Source organism: Gymnoscopelus braueri (genome assembly GCF_963280865.1).
Source record: "Gymnoscopelus braueri genome assembly, chromosome: 6".
Lineage (NCBI taxonomy): Eukaryota > Metazoa > Chordata > Actinopteri > Myctophiformes > Myctophidae > Gymnoscopelus > Gymnoscopelus braueri.
The window spans coordinates 54,677,476-54,699,694 of record NC_137607.1 but is presented as its reverse complement, the minus strand read 5'-3'; the positions used below and the strand labels follow the sequence as shown (position 1 = coordinate 54,699,694).

General features: G+C 41.8%; 1 protein-coding gene across 1 annotated transcript; it reads right to left on the bottom strand.

The window, feature by feature from the left end:
* Window positions 1-218: 218 nt before the first annotated feature.
* On the bottom strand, window positions 219-15,785 carry rorca (RAR-related orphan receptor C a). Its single transcript, XM_080431655.1, has 10 exons — window positions 15,342-15,785; window positions 7,574-7,659; window positions 7,144-7,285; window positions 6,577-7,011; window positions 6,316-6,437; window positions 5,634-5,766; window positions 4,513-4,620; window positions 4,280-4,390; window positions 3,903-4,015; window positions 219-3,771 (listed from the first exon to the last, which is right to left on the bottom strand). Exons 1-10 carry the CDS (start codon window positions 15,346-15,348, stop codon window positions 3,610-3,612), a joined length of 1,419 nt encoding a protein of 472 aa, XP_080287781.1. The 5' UTR covers window positions 15,349-15,785; the 3' UTR covers window positions 219-3,609.
* Window positions 15,786-22,219: the final 6,434 nt, after the last annotated feature.

Sequence of the window (22,219 nt, the reverse complement as noted above, 5' to 3'; positions counted from 1 at the left end):
GTATATCTGCTATTTTTGAATAGCCAAAGAAATCTAAAGTGACACAGATGCGTTCCAGGTCTTAATGGGTTGTTAAAAGACTAGCAAATTTAAATAAACTGTACTTTTGAACTAGGCCTATGTGGTACATGTGGCTAATTTTTATCATGGGTGCCAAAAATCATGTGTGGCGTTCATGTTTGTCGTAGATACAGGGACAAATACAAATAACATTTTATTGTAAAAAGACCTTTATTACATTCTTAAATCCACATATTGTATCCCCATTGTACAACAATAACACTTTACTGTGTTAATAACCTCTTAGGTTTATATCCATAGCATATCATAAATTATTTATTAAAATCTAAGTTGATTTCAATAACAATAATCTTAAAATAGAGTGAAAATATGATAGACAGAAGGTTCATGACAAAAAGAGAAACTTTGAGGGAGACATCTTTAAAAATGCTCTTTAAAAAAAATATAATTACATCTCTCCAAAAAACAAAACGGGACACTAAACAGTAAAGATGAGGATAGAAATGAAGAAACAAAAGATCACAACAAAACCAATACAAGATTCAGAGATTAAAATCCATTTTTCTATATTTCATTATATATTTTTTAACATTTTATCTTAGATCCTAATTCTTCTACGGCTGAGACTCAAAGGTTTTGTGAAAATGATATTAGACAGGGGTGAAATCTTTGATTCTTCTGTGTTCAAACATTCACAAAAACATGTACTGTACACAGTGATCAAGGTTTTAAGGTCTTCTATCTTGGTGCAAGGTGTCTTGCTAGACTAATTGAAGACACTATATAGGACCGAGAGCCAAGCTATCTCCCTGAGTAACTTTGAGCGGAACTTTAACTGCAAACCCATGGAACTGCTTTCAAAACACGCTTTTACTTAAGGGATGTTTTATGGGCAGTTTGTAGGTCTACAAATTTGTATCATGTTTCTTTTAAATGCGAACGTGTTCAACATTCCAGACTTTGAAACACAAAACATTGCACATTGTTACAATCTTCTGTCTTAAAAAGAAAAAAAGAAAAATAAACCTGTCATCCATTCTTGTCAGTTAATACTAGATCTGTGCAGAAGTTGTCTGGATGTTTGTTATGGTGACTGTAGTGTCATCTCTTGTTCTCTACTATTAACTGTCCATCTGTGGAGTGCTTGTAGAAAAAGAACACCTAAATGGGCTACAAGGGCCCACAAAACTAAGAACGGGAAAGACATTATTGCACAATCCCATCATGCCACTGTCTTAAGCACCCAGAAAAAGTGTATCCCCTATGTACTAACTATATAAACTCATATAGAGTATGGAGAACAGCACTGTTCCAGCAGTGCAAAATTAAACCGGATTTAGTAATTGTATTAAATACAACTAGGCATCAACGGCCTGAAAAAGTGATTGTCTCCTTATGTAAAAATGTTGTAATAAGAATAACGTTTGATCAAACTGTTAATTTGCAAATGCTTGTCTATGCTACAGACAAGCTTTCATTGGCAGAATGACACTATAGTCTTAAAGACATCCAATCCCTCTCCTTGGAAGGAGAATTAATGAAAAACGTTCATCGTGACACTCCTTTGCAATCTCTCGAGAGATCTTACTTGTGAGAGATCTTTATCTACAGTATGTAGGGCTTCCTGGACCAAAAGGAATGAGCTGAAAGCTGTTCTTTGAGTAGAAAAAAAAAGCAATCGTTTAAATCTATTTAAATTGTCTATCACTATCCTTCAAATTTCACTGTGAACTGTAGTATTGCCGAAGAATGCTAGTATGGATCATGTAAACATACTAACTCAGGGGGGTAGCTGATGGCTCTGTCAACCCTTTGCTGTGCCATGTAGTGTTAAAGGGTGAGGTAGTAAGGGAGTGGGGTTAGGAAGAGAGAGCACCTTCAGTTGAATGAGAGTGCAGGCCACCTAAGCCTGAAACCGTATGAACAGGGGGAAGACTATAAATCCCCACTATGATGGTCTACCGATGTTCCATCATACTGACCACCACCAATCCATTCTTTAGTCTTTGCTTTGCAACATTGTAGGCTAGAGAATTGTCAAAGTGTCTCTCAGTGTTCACTCTCTCTCTCTCTCTCTCTCTCTCTCTCTCTCTCTCGCTCTCTTATCTTAAGTCTCAGTTGTTCCCAGCTTGCTTTTCACTGCTCCCAGGAACTGTTGGACCCGCTGATTCTGCCCGTGACAGAGGTTTTGTGATGGCAGACTCATGTAGACGGGGGGTTGAAGTGAAAATGTTCCAGGAGCGTCTCCATGTAAACACTTAACCCCACGTTGCTTGGTTTCCCTGGACTATGATTGTCCAGAGGCATGTCCAATGTCTGACCTTTTCAGCAGCACAAGCGGCAGTCTTTTGAACAGGAGAACTGAAAGTCTTGTTGCCAGAAGTGTTCATATTTCAAGTTGACTCGTCATCAGTAAGTACTATACGTCCACCATTCCTCTTTCAACAGTCAAATCAGTTCATCCCGGAACCCCAAGGTATGGTCAGGCAGTATTTGTTTTGAGACCTGAGAACAACCATTACATTGCCATTCCTTTTGTCTTCTTCCAATTCTGTCTTCCTCTCACACTCTCTCTCTCTCTCTCTCTCTCTCTCTCTCTCTCTCAATGAACTCTTATCATATATAATATAGATGTACTATATAAAAAGGAACATTTGAAAATACTTTCACAATACTTCTGTAATTCTTCACTCTCGTCTCTTTCTAAGTGGCATTTGCAAAGGGAAGGGGTATTAGGACTGAGGTCGCTGATTGCATTAAAAAACAAAACAAAAACAAAACAGAGCTCACATATATCAGTGTCTGAATGTGTGCTGGTAAAAATACCCATGTATGCCGGCATAAGTGCTATGTCTTTGTGCTGAGTGTGCAAGAGCTTGAATGTGCATGGCGGCAGACACTTGGGTCTTTACCCTTGATTTGCACAGTTTGGAACCCTGCATGTCTGTGAGTTTGATCTTGGTCCATTTAAACAGCTTGTTCATAACATAACAAAACTGTCAAGTGTGGGCACTACCAAAATGAGAAATGAAAAAATAAATGCACTGAGAGTTACAACAAGCAATCATTACAGCACATCTCGTCAAAACGGATCAGGATTGTGAGGATGTACATTCTGTATCAAGCCTGGGGCTGTGCTGTACGGTTAAGTGAAGAAGGGGTACATTCAACATTAGCTTAAAGGAACTTGGGAACTGGGAAGGAAGTCAAACTTGTTCTAATGAGGAATTCAACTTAATAAGATGTTAAAGATCACCTCATAAAAAAACATTTTGTTTTGTTTTTACAAATTATTTGAACTAATATATAATAATTTCTCCCATCCCCTTATGAAAACAATTAGGTAGCATGCACTGACTACCCAGCAGCACCTACTACTAAGGTGAAGTTACTTGGACTGGCTAGTAGGGCAGTGTAAGATACTCCATAAGGATGAGAGATTAGAGGTGAGAGGAGTGTGTCCTAAAGTGTAGCGTGCAGGATTGTCACTGAGCTGCTGGTTGGTTTTGCTTCTGCTGGTTGCCACATTTCTCCCTACCTCCCTAAACCTCAATGTCTATTTGAATCCCTCTCTTCTACTGAGCATTGTTAGCCCTCTGTGGAATCTGGGAAGTTGATTTCACTGCCAAACACTTCCCTATACAAGGGAGGGAAAGTGTAAGCTGTCTCGGGGTGAACTAGACGGAAAAACTCCAGTTTGTCGATGTGGAGATTGCAAATGGACTTCATGACAGGAAGCTTAGACACCATCTGAGAAGGAAAGAGAGATGAAGAGAATAGAATAAGCAACTCTGTTGAAGCATCAAAATAGATTCCTGTCTAAATACAGTAGGACGCTAAGGATTTAGTGTTAGTGATGGTAGAGGCTGAAGCCACTATACCTTAGCCAGCTTCTCCTCTGATGAGCCGTCTCTTTGTAAGCAGCGCTGCAGAGCCACATAGACTTTCTCCTGCAGCCTTTGGATCTGCTGAGGGTCTGTTAGCCAGGGTCGGTCTGGAGGGAGAGACAGCGACATTAGTACACTAAGTAACAAAAACATGAGAACTAGTGACTAGGAAGGTGTGTGTACAGTGAGAGTGAAGTGCTAGGGGGTAAGGTGGAGTCTGAAGATGTGAGTCTTCAGAGAAAATTGGGAGTGTGCAGTTCTGAGTAAGTAACTAACAGGTGTTACCGGTATGTAACTAAGAGGCCTGTTGTGTAATGCAGGTTTTATTGTAAATTTGGCGGCATCTCTGGCGTTGGTGCGGGTGTTCTTACCTGGCGACAGCAGCACAGCTGCACTGAACAGGGCCATTTCCTCATCAGAGAGCTGCATACGGCTCAGACTTTTAGCCAAATCAAACACTGCATTCACAAGGTCATCACAGCCTAGTGGGAGGGAAGGAGGTAATAAGATGATTATTCAAACAGAAACTCCCAAATGGGTTCATTTTGATAGTGAACACATGAATGGTTTACAATAAACTTATGTCTGAAACCAGTGCACTCACCAAGAGCTTTGAAAAGCTGAGGGCCACAAAACTTTCCATCAAAGAGCATTGTGTTATTGATAGGGTTGTAGGCCCGACACATGCGGATCAGCAGAACATCCAAGCAGCCTGTAGATAAGAACACATCAAATTTAGACGGAGGGACCGGCAGATGGGGATAACAGGGAGTAAATAATGCTCGAACACACACACGCACGCACGCACGCACGCACGCACACACACACACACACACACACACACACACACACACACACAAAATGACACTGCAAGAAACCCATTTCTAAAGGATTTTTCTTTGTACAAGTGAAGATAACGCAACTGTTAAATTAATTCAGATGCACACTTGTTCCATGAGACTGAACAGACAGCTCAAAAAATTGTATTTGGGCAAAAGAAAAGACTATTGTTGGAGAACAAAAGATCCTTTGATGTCTAAAAGTGCCATTTCACATCACTCAATAGGCATGTGATATTTGCACTCTGCAAGATTAACCGCAATGTTAAGCCTAATATGCTTTGACCACATTTTGCATTTATAGTTCAGCAACAGTGCCCATTGTTACTATAACTACATGCCAAGTCCAGCTGAGGTTTACATTCTGCAAATATGGCAGCCATCCAATTATTGCTCCACGATACTCGAGACAGCATCTGTGACTTTGCAAAAATCGGCAGGTACAGTATATGACAGCCATCGCTGAACGTCAAAACAGTTGAATTTACATAATTCCTGTCTGTGACGTGTCGCACTTCGTTGCCAAAGCATCAATTATCCTTAAGGGTGTCTAAATTGCACTTTCAGTTGTTATAGAAAATAGATGAGAGCCAGTACACCTATCTGCAAATCACCAAATATACAAAGACACCTGGAATAATAGTCGTCTTGCTTGAAGGCATGTGTACTAGTAATACTGTAATAACGACATCAAAAGCATGAAAGCTCAAAATGTTTCACTCTCAAGGTGCTTGCATAAGCTCCATGAAGTCGGACGGGACATTACTAGTGCCTGGCACCAAAAATAAAGAACTAGTAAATAGTAAGGGAATTATGGGACTGTAGAGTAACAGAAATTAAGATTTATGGGCTGTAGTGTAATGTGATGCCAAAGTGAAACACTAACCTGCTTTGAGGAGGATGATCTGGTCATTCTGACAGAGGTCCATGAAGCCAGTAACGCGCTTGGCAAACTCTACCACATACTGGATGGCATTGGTGATGTGAATGGCACATTGTTGCCACATCACCTCAGCCGACTGAGAGAGAAAGACAAGAAACACAGTATAAGTTTGGCTGTTGTTGGGAGAACCCTGGTCTCTCCTAAATATAATACTATATACTTTTTGACTGAGTGGGGAGATTTCTGTCTGTAACAAAGAGTTGTTGAGCTGAACTGTGTCAGACAAGGCCAAACAATCATTACATATTTTGTTTGTGTCTTGCTCAGAGACAATTTGACATGGATCATAGCTGTTGTGGGGATTGAAGTGGTGATTTCCCAGTTAAGAGTTCATCTTGTAAGCCAACCTGCCTTCAATGTGTGATACTGACCACCCTATTGGACCCCCTGGTCCAAACAAGCCACTCCAAAATAAATACTGCAAGACAGTGGCTCAGTTTCTCATTTTATTGCGACAAAATGAGAAACTGAGCCAATGTCTTGCAGTATTTATTTTGGAGTGCCGCCTTTTCCACTTAGGTGGTTTTTGATTTGAGTTGTATACATAGCTGAGCACCCACTGCCTAAACTAAGAAGGCATCCAGAGGAAGCGCACGTTTTTTCTTTCTTATAAGCCACTCCGTACCTTGGTCTGGTAGGAGCGTGTCTCCTCAGGGCAGTAAAGTGTCCATGCCATCCTCCTCAGCTCCTCTGTACTGTACTGACTGGTCTCCATATGGGACTTCACCACAGTCTGGGTAATGCGCTCTGGATAGGGAGAAACAACTGTTAAGTTCAGGTAATTTTTTTCCCCCCATTAACAGACTTTTTGAGGTTACAACAAGAGAGAGTGATAAATAAGTTTGAATTTCTGATCAGAGTGAGGCTGTATTGGATTTCTACTGACCTATCTCAAGCAGAGAGCAACCTTCAGGCAGGGGGTTGAGAATGGCGTGTGAGAAGAGCCCAGAATCATGTAACAGCTGGTATTCATGCTTGATGTGGTGTCCATCTACAAAATCCAAGCTGGTCTGTTCTGGTGAGCTCTGAGAGGAGGAGCTGCTACCCGCACTGCCACTCAACATCTCCAGGCAGTAATCTCCCCTGCCCTCCGGGGTCAGGGGTAGATCAAGAAGCAGGCTTTCAGGCAGTGTGGTTATGTCATCCAGATCGCTGAGAGTGGAACTTGAACCTCGGCTGTAGGCGCGTGGCCCGTGGATACCCATCTCAGGGCCTTCGTCGCGGGTCACACCCCCGGCACGCTCCTGGGACTGCTGGTGCTTCTGGACCTCAGCATACAGGCTATCGCGCTGCTTCTTAGACATGCGCCCAAACTTCACCGCTGTATGGAGGGGTGGGGTGACACTGGAATTAGGCAACTTAAGATATGTTACAAATAGAACTGAAATCAAACAACTGTCTGTTTTGACATTTTAAAGTAGAGGCCAAAAAGACAGTTCCTTTTTAAACTCACCATCACGGCTCATGCCCAGAGCCAGACATTTCTGCAGCCGGCAGTGCTGACAGCGGTTGCGGTTAGTCCGGTCAATCGGACAGTTCCTCTGACGTGAGCAGGAGTACATAGCATTGTTCTGTTGGCTGCGTCGAAAGAAACCCTGGGTACAAAGATCACATGCATACACACACAGACTAATGAATAATAGGTAACAGGGACTGCAGTGTGGGTATGTAAAAACATCTGGGGGTATAATAGTAGTTAGGAGTTAATAACCTGTATACTATTGTGATAGTCTAGTGATTGACGCCCTAGCATTCAAACCTCTGGGGGATGAACGTTAGTTTGTCTTTCATAGTGTTCAGGACTATTGTCCAGGCCTAAGGCCAGGTCTGGACAATAAGTGATCTAATTGGTTAAAATCATTACATGGTGGAGGGTGGCTCACCTTGCAGCCTTCACAGGTAATGACCCCATAGTGGATTCCTGATGACTTGTCCCCACAGATCTTGCAAGGAATCACCTCTATTTGGGCTGAGAACATAAAGAGAGACAGAAGATTCATTAGTCATTATAGGTGAAAGTTTCAAAAAGTTTCAAAAAGCAAAAATAACAGATCAACAAGCTCAGACAGAACACATTTCATCATGATGTGTTTCAAGAGAACATAATAATAATGGCTGGATAAGTTCAGTCATAAGTGCAGTATTCCATGTACTTTCATTGTTGCACTTTGTAACATTTGTTTTACAAAGTTGTCTTTAAGTCAAAATTAACACTCTTTTGGGGGGCTCACAACAATTCTCAATTCTAGCAATTGATGAATGTGAGAAAAAGGGTATGCTCCAAAGAGGGGCAGACTACAGTGTTGCCAGTACAGGATTACTTCACCAGGCCTTGGGTTGCCCTCACACAAAGTTGGCAGCAGTTCAAGAGCACTACGATAAAGAAATGTTTTTGTGCCAGTTTAGTCGAACAATCAACATTTGTCTTCTGGTCTTATCATACTAGCTGCCTAATTGGCCAATAAAACACCTCATCCATATCAAATATGAGTGCAGCTTAATAATAAATCCAATATTTATTCTAGACGGCCCTGATTTACCAGATTCCTGAAGTCAAACAAGGTAAACACAGCCTTGGATGCGACACAACACGGTGCAGCTAGACTCACTTGACCTTGTTCAAGCATATGCATGCTCTGTCATGTCAGGCCATCCACGCATGCACAATATGTAAGGAAGGCGTTTTATCAACAAAATAAATAGAATATATGTATTATCTGAGGAGGAAAGTGGTCAAAACACACTGCCTCCGTTAATGGATTAAATAAACACTCAGCCTACATGTTTTACACCTTGTGTTCAATGTAAAAGCCTAAGCTGCCTCCTCTAGGAACAGCCTGTTCTTTTCATTATGTTGTTTATCTAAGTACCAGGGCCTCCAGTCCTCAGGGCCCAGAATAGCAGGTCAATTGCATTAGCTGAGGCCCAGGGTTATAAAGTTTCACCAGCTCACCCTGTCCCTCCTCCTCCAGGGTGAACTAAATGTTAACAGGTTGACAAAGACCTGCTGGCCTCTCAGGCGTCCACAACCAGCATAACCTGCCTTCAAATGGCAATTCCAAGATAAAAATTGTGTGTGAATTGTTGCCATTTAGGATTTGATTTGACTCAGCAGTGGAGGGCCAGCAAAACAATTATTCTTTTCAACTACTTCTGCTGGGTGACGCAAAGTGTTAGGTAACCTGTAAATTGCAGCAACCATATTGAATGACCTTTACAGGCTTTCCAGAGCACGATCCATATTATAAAAAAGCCAATATGTGAATGGGTGGATTTACGTCACACTGTGATGCAAAGCAAATGAGGTTAGTGGGTGATATTAGCGTGTTAGTCACCATTTTAGAAATTAAATGATATCAAAAGGGCCAGTTTCCTTTGTCTATGTTGATGTCTTTTTTCAACAATGAGATATTTGAGAGTTTCCGCAGTATAGAATTCCTACTGACCTACAAAAAAAAAAGAGGGAAAATAAATAAATAAAGAGCAGTGGAAAAAAACCTCTCTCTGTCACTGCTTTCCTCGCTCCCCCATCCTGTGCCTCCCCTCCTCCCATCACCCTATTATATAACTGCCGTCTGGCCGCATTCCATGAGCACACATATTCAAAGGAGGTTGTCGTGGCAACCCTGCAGTAAGCCTCCCTCCTCCATCTCCTCCTCCCCCCATTGGTTGCCAGCTACATGGCTCTGCCTCTGACTCGCCATTTCACTTGCCACGCTCGGCACCTCCTGCGCTCGGCACCTCCTGCACTCGGCACCGCTGCGCCGAGCTTAGGAGCTGTTCCACTGACACAGTTTCCCATTCAGCAAAGGGGGAGGTGGTTTTGGTGGCAACCTACCAAGGGATGTAATCTGATTTCTTGCAGGTTTTAAGGTGGAACCAAATCTGACTCATTCACTGGGTAAAGACTAAAGAGGGTGAAGGGAGGAAGGGGGGGTGGATCGGGGTCTTTCTCGGGTGGTGGAAAAAACGAACTAAGATTTGATTAATGAAAGATTGATGAAGAGTTCACGCCTGATAGGGTAGTGCCTCTCTTCTGGATATTTCATTACTTATGTAACATTTGCAAATCGCTTTTAAATGCATCTAGTACAATAAACTTCAGATGGGGGCACAGAAGTAACTACTTATACTACCATAGCTCTCAACTTGTAGCAACACGTCACGTATTTGAGTGAAGCTTTCAGCTGTCTTGGAGTTAGGCCATAAATCTATTTATACTCAGGTGCAGTTGTCTGGCCAGAGAGTTGTCCATGAACACTAAGTTACATAAACCATTGCATGACAGCTTATCATATGATACTATTGTGCTGTCACACATCTAACATGTCCGACTAATTAATTAGCGGAGAATGTTTCTCACATGAAGCACACTATTCAGAGTATAGATCGCCCGCCATGTAGTGTCGGTTATGCTGATAATATAGTCCTATTTTACACTTTAGGTGGGTGTGCCGATAGTTGAGTGGTTAAGGTGCGTTACCATATGCCTGACAGTGAGCCCCAGGTTTGATCCCGAGCCCGGCAAACCTTTGCTGCGCGTCACTCCCCGACTCTCTCTCCCTGTTTCCTGTGTCTCTACACTGTAACTATCAATAAAGGAAGGAAAAAGCCCAAAAATATCTTAAAAAATGTTTTTAGGTGATTTGGTCAGTGGGTCAAATATGTTGTTTTGGTGGGTGTGAAGTCATTTCATTTCACTTGTCATGTGTGGACAATGGTTGCTTTATTCTCACCAGCTATGTTTAGAGCATTGCCACTTTGCTTTGTTCTAAGAGAGTAGTGACACAAGCACGAAAAATTCCTGTCAGTTTGTAGGAAAGCCATTCACATCTGTAAAAAGCATTGTAAAAGGAAGGTGTCGGGGTACTTATACTTGTACTAAGAAATTGTAATCAAGCATTTATCACGTTCTTGCTCAGTGCATTAGATACCATCTAAAGCAGTGGAATAATTTAAGCATAGCCATTGTTCATATTTAAGTCACAAGCATGCCATTAGAATTAGTATGGAGGGGATCTTTGGAATAACCTCTTGTGGGCAAATGCATTGTAATCGACATTAGGAATTTAATTTCAGTGCACCAAGGCACTCTATGGTTTAGTCAGTAAGCCTTAGCACCTTCTCAACCCTAATCTATTCTGGAGATTTAACTTTAAGGCCTTTCTCTGTGTCAGTCAGTCAGTCAGTTGGTCAGCACTTTCTTCAACAGCACTGTAAAACCCCATGTTGGGGACACTTCGGTCTCTCATCCCACCTAATCAAACAGAGTCCAAAGGTCCTATTTACCGTACACTCTACATTTACTTACCATATTGTATATGTAACCTACATTCTAACAGCTTATAGCGGTAGGAGGAGGGATGGATGGATGGTATATTATGTACTATCTGCTGCGATACGATGTTACCAGTTAACCGAAGGTTATTGCAGGCTAAAATATGTCTGTTGGTTCATAAACATAATGCCCTCTCGCTCCCTCTCATTCCGAAGAGGGGGCCTCACCTAACACCTGTTTTCTAAACAGCTATGTGGGTAGTCATAACTCCAGTTTGACCTCCCTAGAAAGTAAAGGGAGTGAAATAGGGCTGACACGCACCTCAAGCTTTTTAAACATGTATTTGAGGGTTATGTAACTCTTCACTAGTGTAGCAAGTCCCCCCCGTCTGCAGCTACCATCTGTGTGTAGTGCAGTAAGTCTGTACTAAGAATTTACTTATCTAATGGCTAGTCTATATCTGGCACTGATCTGTAGCCAACAGTAGTATGCATTAGGTAACACTGGTACAGTAAGTAACAGTGAGTGAACATGCATTTCCTACAGTCAACACTGCGCTGAACGATTTTGACTTATGTAAGTGATGTTGTGACAGCATATTCTACTCTGATTCTGAACTCTCCTAAAAATCAATGTACATACAGTGTATCTTCACTTCACAAAAGTTGTGTGTGTCAGTGATTAACAAAGTGTTCATCAGCTGACTTTATATTGTGCCAGTTCTGTGTTCCAATCAATGTACAATCACTATACACATGCTTCACATTATACATGCTGTATAATGTTCATTATTTCCCTCTTCTCCTAAGCAGTGATTGAACAAGATGAAGTGCCTTTACTTGTCCTGCTTCATGCCCAAACCCAAACCCAATGGAGCCCCACCACCCCACCCCATCCAGAGTCATGAATTGAGTTGTGATTTTGTGGCTGGACTGCTGGTACGAACAAAAGGAACACATTTATTTTTTATATGTTGCAGCAATTACTCTTGTATATCTCTTTAATCAGCTCTCTCTCCCTGCCCCATGCACTATTAGATAAATAAATGTAATTTGCCAACACCCCATCACAGCCGCCACATCTAAAGCCTCACAATCACTCTTGTATGGCAACAAATTGAGTGTGGTCTGTATTGACACCAATTGTTACAGCATCTACACAGAATGACGTATTCGTATATATTATGTTCGTACACTGCCAGATGAAGTACTTCTGAAGTAGTCATAATACTGTCAAGGGTATGGTAACGTTCACTATAACACGTTGTTACTTGAAGAGCCATAACGTGTAGGGCAGGGGAATGTTGAGGGGAGTGGAAACTTAGCGTCCAGCTGTCAGAGACAAGGGGCACCTTGACACATACTGTAGCCAACTGTGAACTTCCCCCTGGGCCTAACAGATAGATAGTGGCTTTGAGCCTGAACTCAGCACAGGCACAGGCACAGTGCCCTTGGAGAATAGAGAGCTGCCTGTCTCCAGTAAGGTTACCCTTGATTTCCAGCGGTCTGGCAATCTGTCTTACATGTATATGGTATCATGACTAGGGCGGCAACTATCGATTATTTTCGTATTGATTATTCTATCGAAGATGTCTTCGTTTAATCAAATAATCGAGAAGCGTTTTTGTTTTGTTATATCAATGAATCAATGAAAGCATTAAGCTCTATTTTATACTTTGTTGCACAATGGTGTCATGCAAAAACTGTGAAAATAGCCAATCTACAAACTCACAATGCGTCACAAAGTTTTTGTGACAAAAATATCTATAATAACATGCCCAACATGGCTCTTGATTATTAATGATTATTTTATTTTACTAGGCTAAATAATCGCTAATCGATTATTTATATCTATATTAAATAGATTAGTTCAATGAACTGTTGAACTCCTAATCATGGCTGCATTTATTTAAACGATGAGCATGGTAGTGTGTTGGTCCAGATCCAAGGCAATTTGATTTGTGGATGAGGAATGTTTTATTGATGTTTATTAGACTCTTCCATCACAGCTGTTAATAGTGTTTTGGTTTTCATGGATATCTGCAATAGGCTAGCCTGGTAAACCCTCCCTCCGGAAATCTCAATTCCATTTCATTTCAGGAGTGAGTCTGGCCTGATCCGCCTGTCTGCAATATTGGCTGTGCTGGAGTTGGGCGGGAGTAATACCGTTGACTGACAACCCCTTCAGCCAATGATAATTTTTCCCCTTCAGCCAATCAGCAGTTCACCAGTCTTAATGTGACGCGACGGGACTTTTGAGACAGCCATACCCAAAATGGGTTGCCTTATTCGGATAAAATGGTGTCACTGCCCGCCCCTACCGGTTCTCTAAATTTTTATTTTTAAATAGGCTTTGTCATGATTAATTGACCACATATATGAAGTTAAACAACTAAATTCTATCCAAACGATATCTTATAAGTAAATTCCGTGCCTCAAAATAGAAGTTAGAGAGCTTTTTGAAGTAAAAAAATAGCGGAGAATTGGCCGCACAAGAAAAAGATGGCTGCCGTTCGTGTTTTGGGCTCACTCGAACTCGCCACCTGATTGGCCAACGTAAGCTGTCAATCACAGAACAATGAGCGACGACGCTGATAGGCCCGGCCGTTTGGCATACAGAGCCAATATTGCAGAAAGGCGGATCATGCCAGACTCACTCCTGAAATGAAATGGAATTGAGATTTCCGGAGGGAGGGTTTACCAGGCTAGCAATAGGCAGCAGTACCTTGTTTATTTCAGTGAAACAGGAATGGACACTGTTCAGGAGAATGAACTGCTTAGATGACTGAAAGGCACAATTAGTCTGGTCGGGAGCTTATTGTTGTATACTGTAGTGTAGGCTACCTACAGGTGCATAATATCACAAGTGAAATCATTCTACAACAAGTGCTGCTAGCCTGCTACCTAGTCTCCTGTATCTTGCTAACTAATTTATGTTTGGGGTTTTAGAAAGATGAATCTGAGTGATGTCACCATGTTACACAATAGGGTAAGCGCAGCATGCAGTGGTTGACAATAAAACAAGGTGACACATTATTCTGGTTGATGTAAGCAACCTTAGCTCACAAAGGAAACTGAGCTTAAAGGTGCCCTGCTGTGCTTAAAGGTGGATGGGTCCTTGCTGTGCCCATATCCTGTGTTCAGCACACATAATTTATTTCTGAACTAAAAATAAAATACAATTCCATTCAACTTGATTGAACAGCGTTGTACCAAATAACAGGTTACAAATAACGAAATGGGCCTATCTATGTGTTAATAGTATTGATGTTAGGAATGGCACCAGTTTTAAATCAGGTTCATGCTTAGGGGGTACCTTGACAGCATGATGATAAAACTATGATAATTAATTATCTCTGTAATGAAGACAGACCTCAACTGCATACCCACTCCCTCCCTTCTCACAGAATGCTGTGTAATCCTCTGTGACATAACTGGGTCAATGGCACATCGGACTCTCTCTCTCTCTTTCTCTCTCTCTCTCATTCCCTCCCTCCTTCCTAGTCCTGGACCTGTCTCCCTCACAATGACGGCCATGCTATAATGATGCTGAAAACAACAACAACACACGCAACTCACAGAATTAAATCAAATATACAAAAACCCAGCTATGTGAAAACGACACTGTGATGATGATGAATACAAAACACAAACAGAACTAAACACGATGATTACCACATGATGACCAGTGTTTATACAATGTAGCCTAAGTATGGGACTGATCCATGATGATTGATTGATGATGATGCAACGTCAATCCCGGCAGACACGGGAGAAAAAAATGTTATAAAACTATCTTTCCCCCCAGTGTAGTTTGACAGCTCTTTAATCTCCACTCACTCACTCCCCTCCCTTTGCGTTCAACTCTTACATAACGACAGTACAGTCGTTCACTGGTGGAATCAAGTCATTACACCTCCTACCACACTCAATACAAGAGGCAAAACAAAGAATAAATGCACAATAATGCTTTTACAATGTAGGCAAACTAACACCTGACCATGAGAAATGTGCAAACGCCTACAAGACAAAATGAAAGCATTTATGTCAATGATAAAATAAAATAAAACAAAAATAAAAACATAATTTTGTATTCAATATTGAGAATAGTCACTACAATATGATTCGGCTTTTCTGTAAGGCTAATATTAAAATGAAGATGACTGTTATTAATGTGGAATTTTAGCACCAAAAAATGAAATAAAACCTATGCTCCTGGGCCGTGCAATCTGCATGCAGCCAGTCGACATTCTGCTCACTGTCATACGCACTTCGGACTCACTTTGAAAGTAGGAGTGCATGTCCCTCCGGAATAAAGAATCAATGAAAAAACAACAACCAAATGTTACATGTTTTAAATCATTTGCAACTCACCTCTCATGTTGTCGGCGGACGCTTGCTGCAACTATCTTCGAGGAAATATTGAAAACGACCTACGCGCTTTAGCTCCAAAATGGAGCTGTCGAAAACTGTGAAAACAACAAATCCTCATATGTTTCTGAGCACTTGTCCAAAAAAAAATGCAACTACCAAAGAAAACGGTTTTCGCTTTTTTTTATAAAGCGAAAAAAGAGAGAGAAAATAATAAGCTTCCGTGTGGAGGACTTTTCGGTTGTTTTTTTTATTCCGCGCTGTCTGTCTGTCTAGAAGGAGAAGAGAACTATGGGTCTGTTATGCATAAAGCATTGCTCTGTGTCTGGAAGTAATACAATATCAAAGACTCCAGCACTAGTCTCCTCCGTGGTAGTGGAACCTCTGCTCTTTGCTTCCCACAGCTCGACAGTAACCCTACTTTCGGCGCGTGGACTCACTACACATGATCTCGCGCCAGTGGCCCGCCTCGTGCCCCAAAGGCTGTTGCGCGCACTACACCGTCACACACCGCCCCTCTCTCTCTCCGCGAGACGACGTGACAGGAGGAGTTTCAAGCAGAGAAATTCGCACAGCTAGGGAGCTCTCTCTCTCGTTCGTGGGAAAGTGTGGCAGTGTGTCACAGAAAGACATGTCGTGGGAATTTATTCACACCGGCGCTCCCCCTCTTTTTCTTTTTTTTCTTTATATACAAAACGTTAATGGTTATTTTACATTTCCCTAAACAGAGAGCAGATACGCCCAGGATGCTAATCCCCCCCCAAAAAATAAAAGGGGGAAACAAATCATTCCAAATTCCAAAATGCTTTGTGTTGCATTTAAGCAATAATCAGCAAGAAATGGGTAAACTGGCACACCCAGTATTCAGAAAAATATAAATCTAATAAAATCTGACGCCATCAGGTCTCTTCATGCATACTTGTGGCTTTATTTATTTTAAAGTTTCTTCTGTTGAGCCACACTATGTTTAATCTTAAAATCTATTTTCTGTATAGGGCTACATATATATCCATTTTATGAATAGCCATATCTCATTTGGTGGAATCATGAGGTTGATGCAACATTGTTGCACTCCAGCTCAGACATCTCTAATAAAAAAAAGTTATTATCATTATCAAACACATTTAGTTCTATTCTATTTAGCGTAACACAAAGAAAAGCGTAGACATATACATCAGTTTGATGGTGTAAGTCCAAACAACTAAATTAGGCTAACTAAACAACTAACAACTAAAATATTGTACTTGTTTGCATATGACATAACACATTGCACAGCATGCTCTAGTAGTGCACTGCAGTGAACTCATGCAGTGAACTCATGTGTTTAGCAGTGTAGGCCTTACATAATGTTTTGTGTGGTGGGGAATGCTCCCTATAGTGCAAGTGAATGCAGTAACATGTGTTGTGTAATGCATTTCTCAACCTTTTTTGTGGCAAGGACCCCAAATTGCCATGCATTTGACCACGGATCCCCATTTGAGATTTTGTTTCTGGGAGACCCATCCGAGAAGAATTTTACTGTTATATTATTTGGTCCAGATTGTCTATACTGTTGATAGACAAAATACATTTTAAAATAGCAATTTTTACGTTCTCTTATTGTATTTATTTGTGAATGTGATAATGGTGAAGTTTAACCATCAATCATTTCACCAGGGACCCCTTGGAACCGCACTGAGGACCCCTGGCCCTGGGGGTCCCTGTACCCCACGTTGAGAACCAATAGTGAAGTGAACACAGGGCCTAACGCTTTCCGGATTATAAAGGCACCTGTTGGCCTATACTCACTCTTTTGGCTCGTGTCCTATGTCACTGTTGTAGCTGGTGGTGTTTAGTGTAACAGCTTTGATCTGCCATGTTGGCTGAGCATATTGTGTAACTTGGAACCCCATTGTTGTCCTGCCCACCTCTTTGAGTGATCCCATGTGTTAATGTCTCATACCAGAGCTTGTGCACCTTATGCTGTTTTGCTTCTCATGGATTTGTTATAGTTGTCTTTTTTTGTTTTCCTTTCTTTGACTATTGTCAAAACTTTGTTGTTTATTTGTTTGTGATTTATTTGTACGTGTTTATTATAATGTCTTTCTTTCGGTGAAGAAGAGTGCATTATTGTTGGCATAGGTTGGAAAATACACTGACGGAGCTAAAACAAATCCTAATGAAAATAAACTGTTAATACGCGTGGGTAAGATGATGAGTGTATGATGTAACTTGGGAACAGTTATGAAATGAGGAGGAGAGATTATGGTAAGTAGGTTAGTGGAGCAACACAGTCCAGCAGAGCTCTCACTCTCACACCCCTCCCTTTCTCTCCCCTCTCACTTTATCTGTTCCTTTCAACCCTCATCTCTCGCTCTCTCGCTCTCTCGCTCTCTCGCTCTTTCTAGCTCTTTCTCTCTCTCTCTCTCTCATTTCCCCTCTGTCTCTCTCTCTCTTTTTCTATTGTTCATCTTCTTCTTAGCACAACTCATGGTCTCTCCTATCTCCTTCTGCTCTTTTGTTGTGCCCATTACGTATTTGCGTCGCATGGTATCCATTCCTTTCTTTACATGTTTCTCAGGAGTGTTGACAATTTTATGACCACATCCCTGACAGCACCACCCAGAAATGTCCTCTGTTGTACACCTCTCTCAACTGCCACTGGCTTTCTCTCGCATAACCACAACACTTCTCGTTGTCTGCAGTTGCTCAGCACTACAAAATCCATTAAAACTTGAGGAAAATGCCGTAACACGTTGGTCCTTTCTGAACGCACACTTCTAAAATAGGCAACTGTCCTGGGAAAAGCGCAGACGGCATTTCAATTTATTTTATTTTCCCTGCTGTAAACTTCCACTTCCTCCCATTTTTCTAGCTTTTTCAGTCTGAAGTCCTTCCTTATCCTGCCAAACACCCCCCATCCCCACGGGAATCGTTCTTGGGTTACATTACGCCCTTGCCATCTTCAACCCCAGTGCAGCTACACTATACTACCTATCCAGCATTCACATGCAACGTCACTGACCCCCTGACCTGGAATCTTATGTAACCATGGCGATGCCCAAATTAGAACACTGGGATGGAGAGAATGGAAAGAGGGAGGAGCTTTAACTTCACACACAGGCACGTATGCCCAGGCTGGCTTTCCAGATTAAGCCAGAGAGAATGAGTAGGGTGGGGGTAGCGATAGAAAGAGACAGGATCTAAAGGAAGACATCAAGTACTGTTGCAAACAGACTGCCTGCCTGCCAAAACAGTAGCCTGGGTGAGAAAAGAGAAAGGGACTGTGTGCGTACCCAGACAAAGTTCAGGGGATGAGGGCAGCAGAGAGAAGCAGTGATGGTCCATGGCTAGAACCAGCCCCTGCCTCTATTGCGGATAGAGCCCAGAATGCTGAGAGGATTATTTCAGGATCCAGCTCTATAGGTTCCATAATCCTCTTTCCTCTCCTCTCCCTCATCCTACTAAACCCCCTATCCTCTCCACTTTCAAATGCAGACTAATCTCTCCCCCTGACTCTCTATGGGCCTGTAATCTGGTTTGTACCTACCTTTCACCTGTGCAACGTTTACATCAATAGGTCACTGTGCCAAACTACAGGATGCACCTATAGGTACTCCTCAGTGATGTACAGGGATAGGTTTAATGGGATCTAGGTACAATAGTTTAGTGTATATAATGGTTTAGTCAAGTGTATATAATGTATAGATACTGTTACAATCAGTTTATATCTCGCTGTTCATTAGAGTATTATGTCATAACTAGATCCAACAACCCTATTGGCTGTTGCATAGAGCCGTATGACTAGAGATAACGTGGGATTTCCTGTTTCCGCTTTTGCCCTAACATTTTGTGTTGAGTTATTGTCTGCGTCTTCAACGCTAATAAAATGAACTGCTAACAAAAGCAGATATTGTGCAGGCCCAAGAGCTGCAGACGCTGACAGGAGAGAGACAAATGTCAAGTGCTGGGCTAAAAGGACGCTGCGCAAAGGCAGGCCCACAAACCACACTGATCCTAACAAGGTACAGTAAATGTCTTGAACATGCACAGCCAATTAAACTGTTCTGGAAGCCTAGACAATGAGTGCTGATTTACCAGATAATTACATGAATACCCAGGGTTGTGTTTGGCTTGTGACAGTACACAGAAAATCCTTGGTGCTAAAATCAATTTGTAACTCTGCAAGTTACAAATAGATAATTGTAACTCTGCAAGTTAAAATGTAACTCTGTGAGTGTAAAAATGTAGCTAAATGGAACCATTTGGTTGCATTCGTACACTCTCAGAGTTCGGAATTTACAGTGAATAGTGTCAGCACTCAGCAGCATCAATCACCCTTACAAATCTGAAGGTCTGAATTGCGGTCTCCATCCTTTGGCTTTGTTGTTACCAAGCATTGTCTATTCCCTCTATTATTTGGTCACTCTCATTTTGACAAACCAAGGATAGCAAGTGTAAGTACAGCACGATTGCTCAGTGCTGTGGAGGTTGGGGAGGGGACATTGAACAAGAATGGTTGATGTTCAAAGCTTCCATTGTTGAAGCTGCGTCTGTGAGCTGTGGTCAGAATGTCATAGGTGCCTGAAGGTGCGATAACTCTCGAACACCCTGATGGACAGTGGTGCTCAAAATCAACTTCCCGGGACGAAGTCACTGAGGTAGGGACTCTACAGTGGCAAAGCCTCAGGGATTGATCCAGAAATTGTGAAGGCTTTGGGTGTTGAGGGTGGTCGTGTATGACACGTCCTTTTTACGTGGAAGTCTGGGACAGAACCAAAGGAGTGGCAGACCGGGGTGGTGGTTCCCCAGAGCATAAGTGCCAATTATAGAGGCATCACATTACTCAGCCGCCCCGGGAAAGTCTACAAGAAGCTCAGTCACCCGAAAGAGAGACTCAGAGTAGAGCCACTGCTCCTTTACATGGAAAGGAGTCAGTTAAGGTGGTTTAGGCATCTAGTTCAGATGCCTTCCGGGGCGTCTCCCTGGGGTGGTCCTCGGTGCATGTCCCGCTAGGAGGAGGCCATGGACCAGATTGGGGGGGGGGGATTATATCTCCATGCTGGCCTTGGAATGCCTTGGGATCCCCCAGTTGGAGGTGGCTAATGTGGCCTGGGAAAGGGAAGTCTGGGATTCTCTGCTGGGACTGTTACCTATTTGTCAATTATGAATTAATAATGAAGATGGGTGGATGGATAGAACTGGCAGAACTCCATGATTGGCAGTGCTTCGCTAGTCAACCTCCTTCACCTACAGTATGAGCAGAAATCATTACTGTAGATGTTATGTCTTTACACACCGTGTGCGTGACAAATATATTAGGCTATACGAAAATCACCAGTGATTATTTTGCATAAAGAAAAAAAAAATCAACCGTGTATTTAACGTCACTTTATCACTGTATAGCCTAACATTTGCGTTCTGTGTGGATGTACTCACGACATAAAGAACAGTTCGATATTTTCGGGGGGATTAATTGCACGGGGGAAAAAAAACTCCCCAGTGTGTACTGTAAGTGCCTTTAACCAAATTTGATCACAGATGAGTAAACAATAACTAAACAAAGAAGAATGCAAGCAAGCTGCCGTGGCCTCTGGTATGAATTTGCCTTGGCATTCATTCTCAACCAGCAGGTGTTTGTTGATACCAGAGATGGCAGAGCTTATCACCTTCCTATCCATCATAATGAATTCCTGTCATAATGACGCATGCTGTTTACCCGACATATGCAGACGATAAGCAGCCAATTAAATCTGACATTTAACCCAAACCCATACGTGTACGTATGTCTGTATGACATGTTGTCAGTCATTAAGGCACCTCCTATAGTAGATTGACAGTTTTCATAGCAAGGAACAACCAAAGGTGTGCACAGAGGCGTGAGATAGTATGGATCTGATGAAGGAATAAATAGCGCAATAAACATCAACAATGACAGATTGACTACGAATGCCGCAGACTGGATTAGATTACGCCAATCATGGCCATGTAAAAAGATTAGGAGGTTTACTGAATTAGAAGACGACAATTAGGCCTACTCCTGTTTTTGAAAATATATAGGTGTGATTACTTTGGGACTACTGTGTAGACTGTAGACACAACTTTATAATATAAAACCAATTTAAACCATGCAAAGTGCTTCACAGTGTGATACAAAAAAATAAAATGGATTCTATAACCTAAGACTGTTGAATAGTCTCTCGTCTCAAGACAGATATTTTCAAATATTTCTGCCTAACAGTCTGCACTTAGTTTGGAAGCTCTGAGATTGAGTAGAAAACTAGAAAAAGTGCTCCTCGGAGCACAGGTCTCCGCCAGGTCAGGTAGGTTATTGTGGGCCAGCAATGTTCGGAATTCGCTAACCAGGATGGAATATGAAAAATCGGACAGAACCATCTTGATCCCTTGACTATTGAGATAATGTGTACCGATTTGCATGATGTTTGGACAAAATTTGTATGAGTAATATAAAAAAGAAAAGTGTTGCAAAAATGTGCTTCCTGGTGGCGCTATAATAGGGCAATGTTAAAAGGGTGGCATTTGTTCCTCACTGTAGTGCAAATGTGCGTGCAAAGTTTCACCGAATCGAACGCTGCGTGCATCATTTGCGGCATTTTGTTCAAAACGGGCCACTCCTGCAAACTTTAGATGTCAATCTTAGCCAATCAAGATGGAATATGAAAAATCAAACAGATCCGTCTTGATCACATGCATGACTATAGACATCATGTGTACTGATTTGCGTGAAATTTGCATAAAATCTGAAGGCTTAATACAGTGGCGCCGGTGCCTGTTTAATTAAAGGACACTGTGTCCCCCCACTATTCAGTCCAGCCAAAAAAGAAATGTTTAGAAAAAATAAATGTTAAAGAAAATTAAATAATAATAAATAATAAAATCAG

Coding starts and splice junctions, on each gene's coding strand:
- rorca (XM_080431655.1), bottom strand. Junction 7,012..7,143: donor TCTGGGCATGAGCCGTGATG/GTGAGTTTAAAA, acceptor CCCTCCATACAG/CGGTGAAGTTTGGGCGCATG. Junction 5,767..6,315: donor CACGCTCCTACCAGACCAAG/GTACGGAGTGGC, acceptor TTTCTCTCTCAG/TCGGCTGAGGTGATGTGGCA.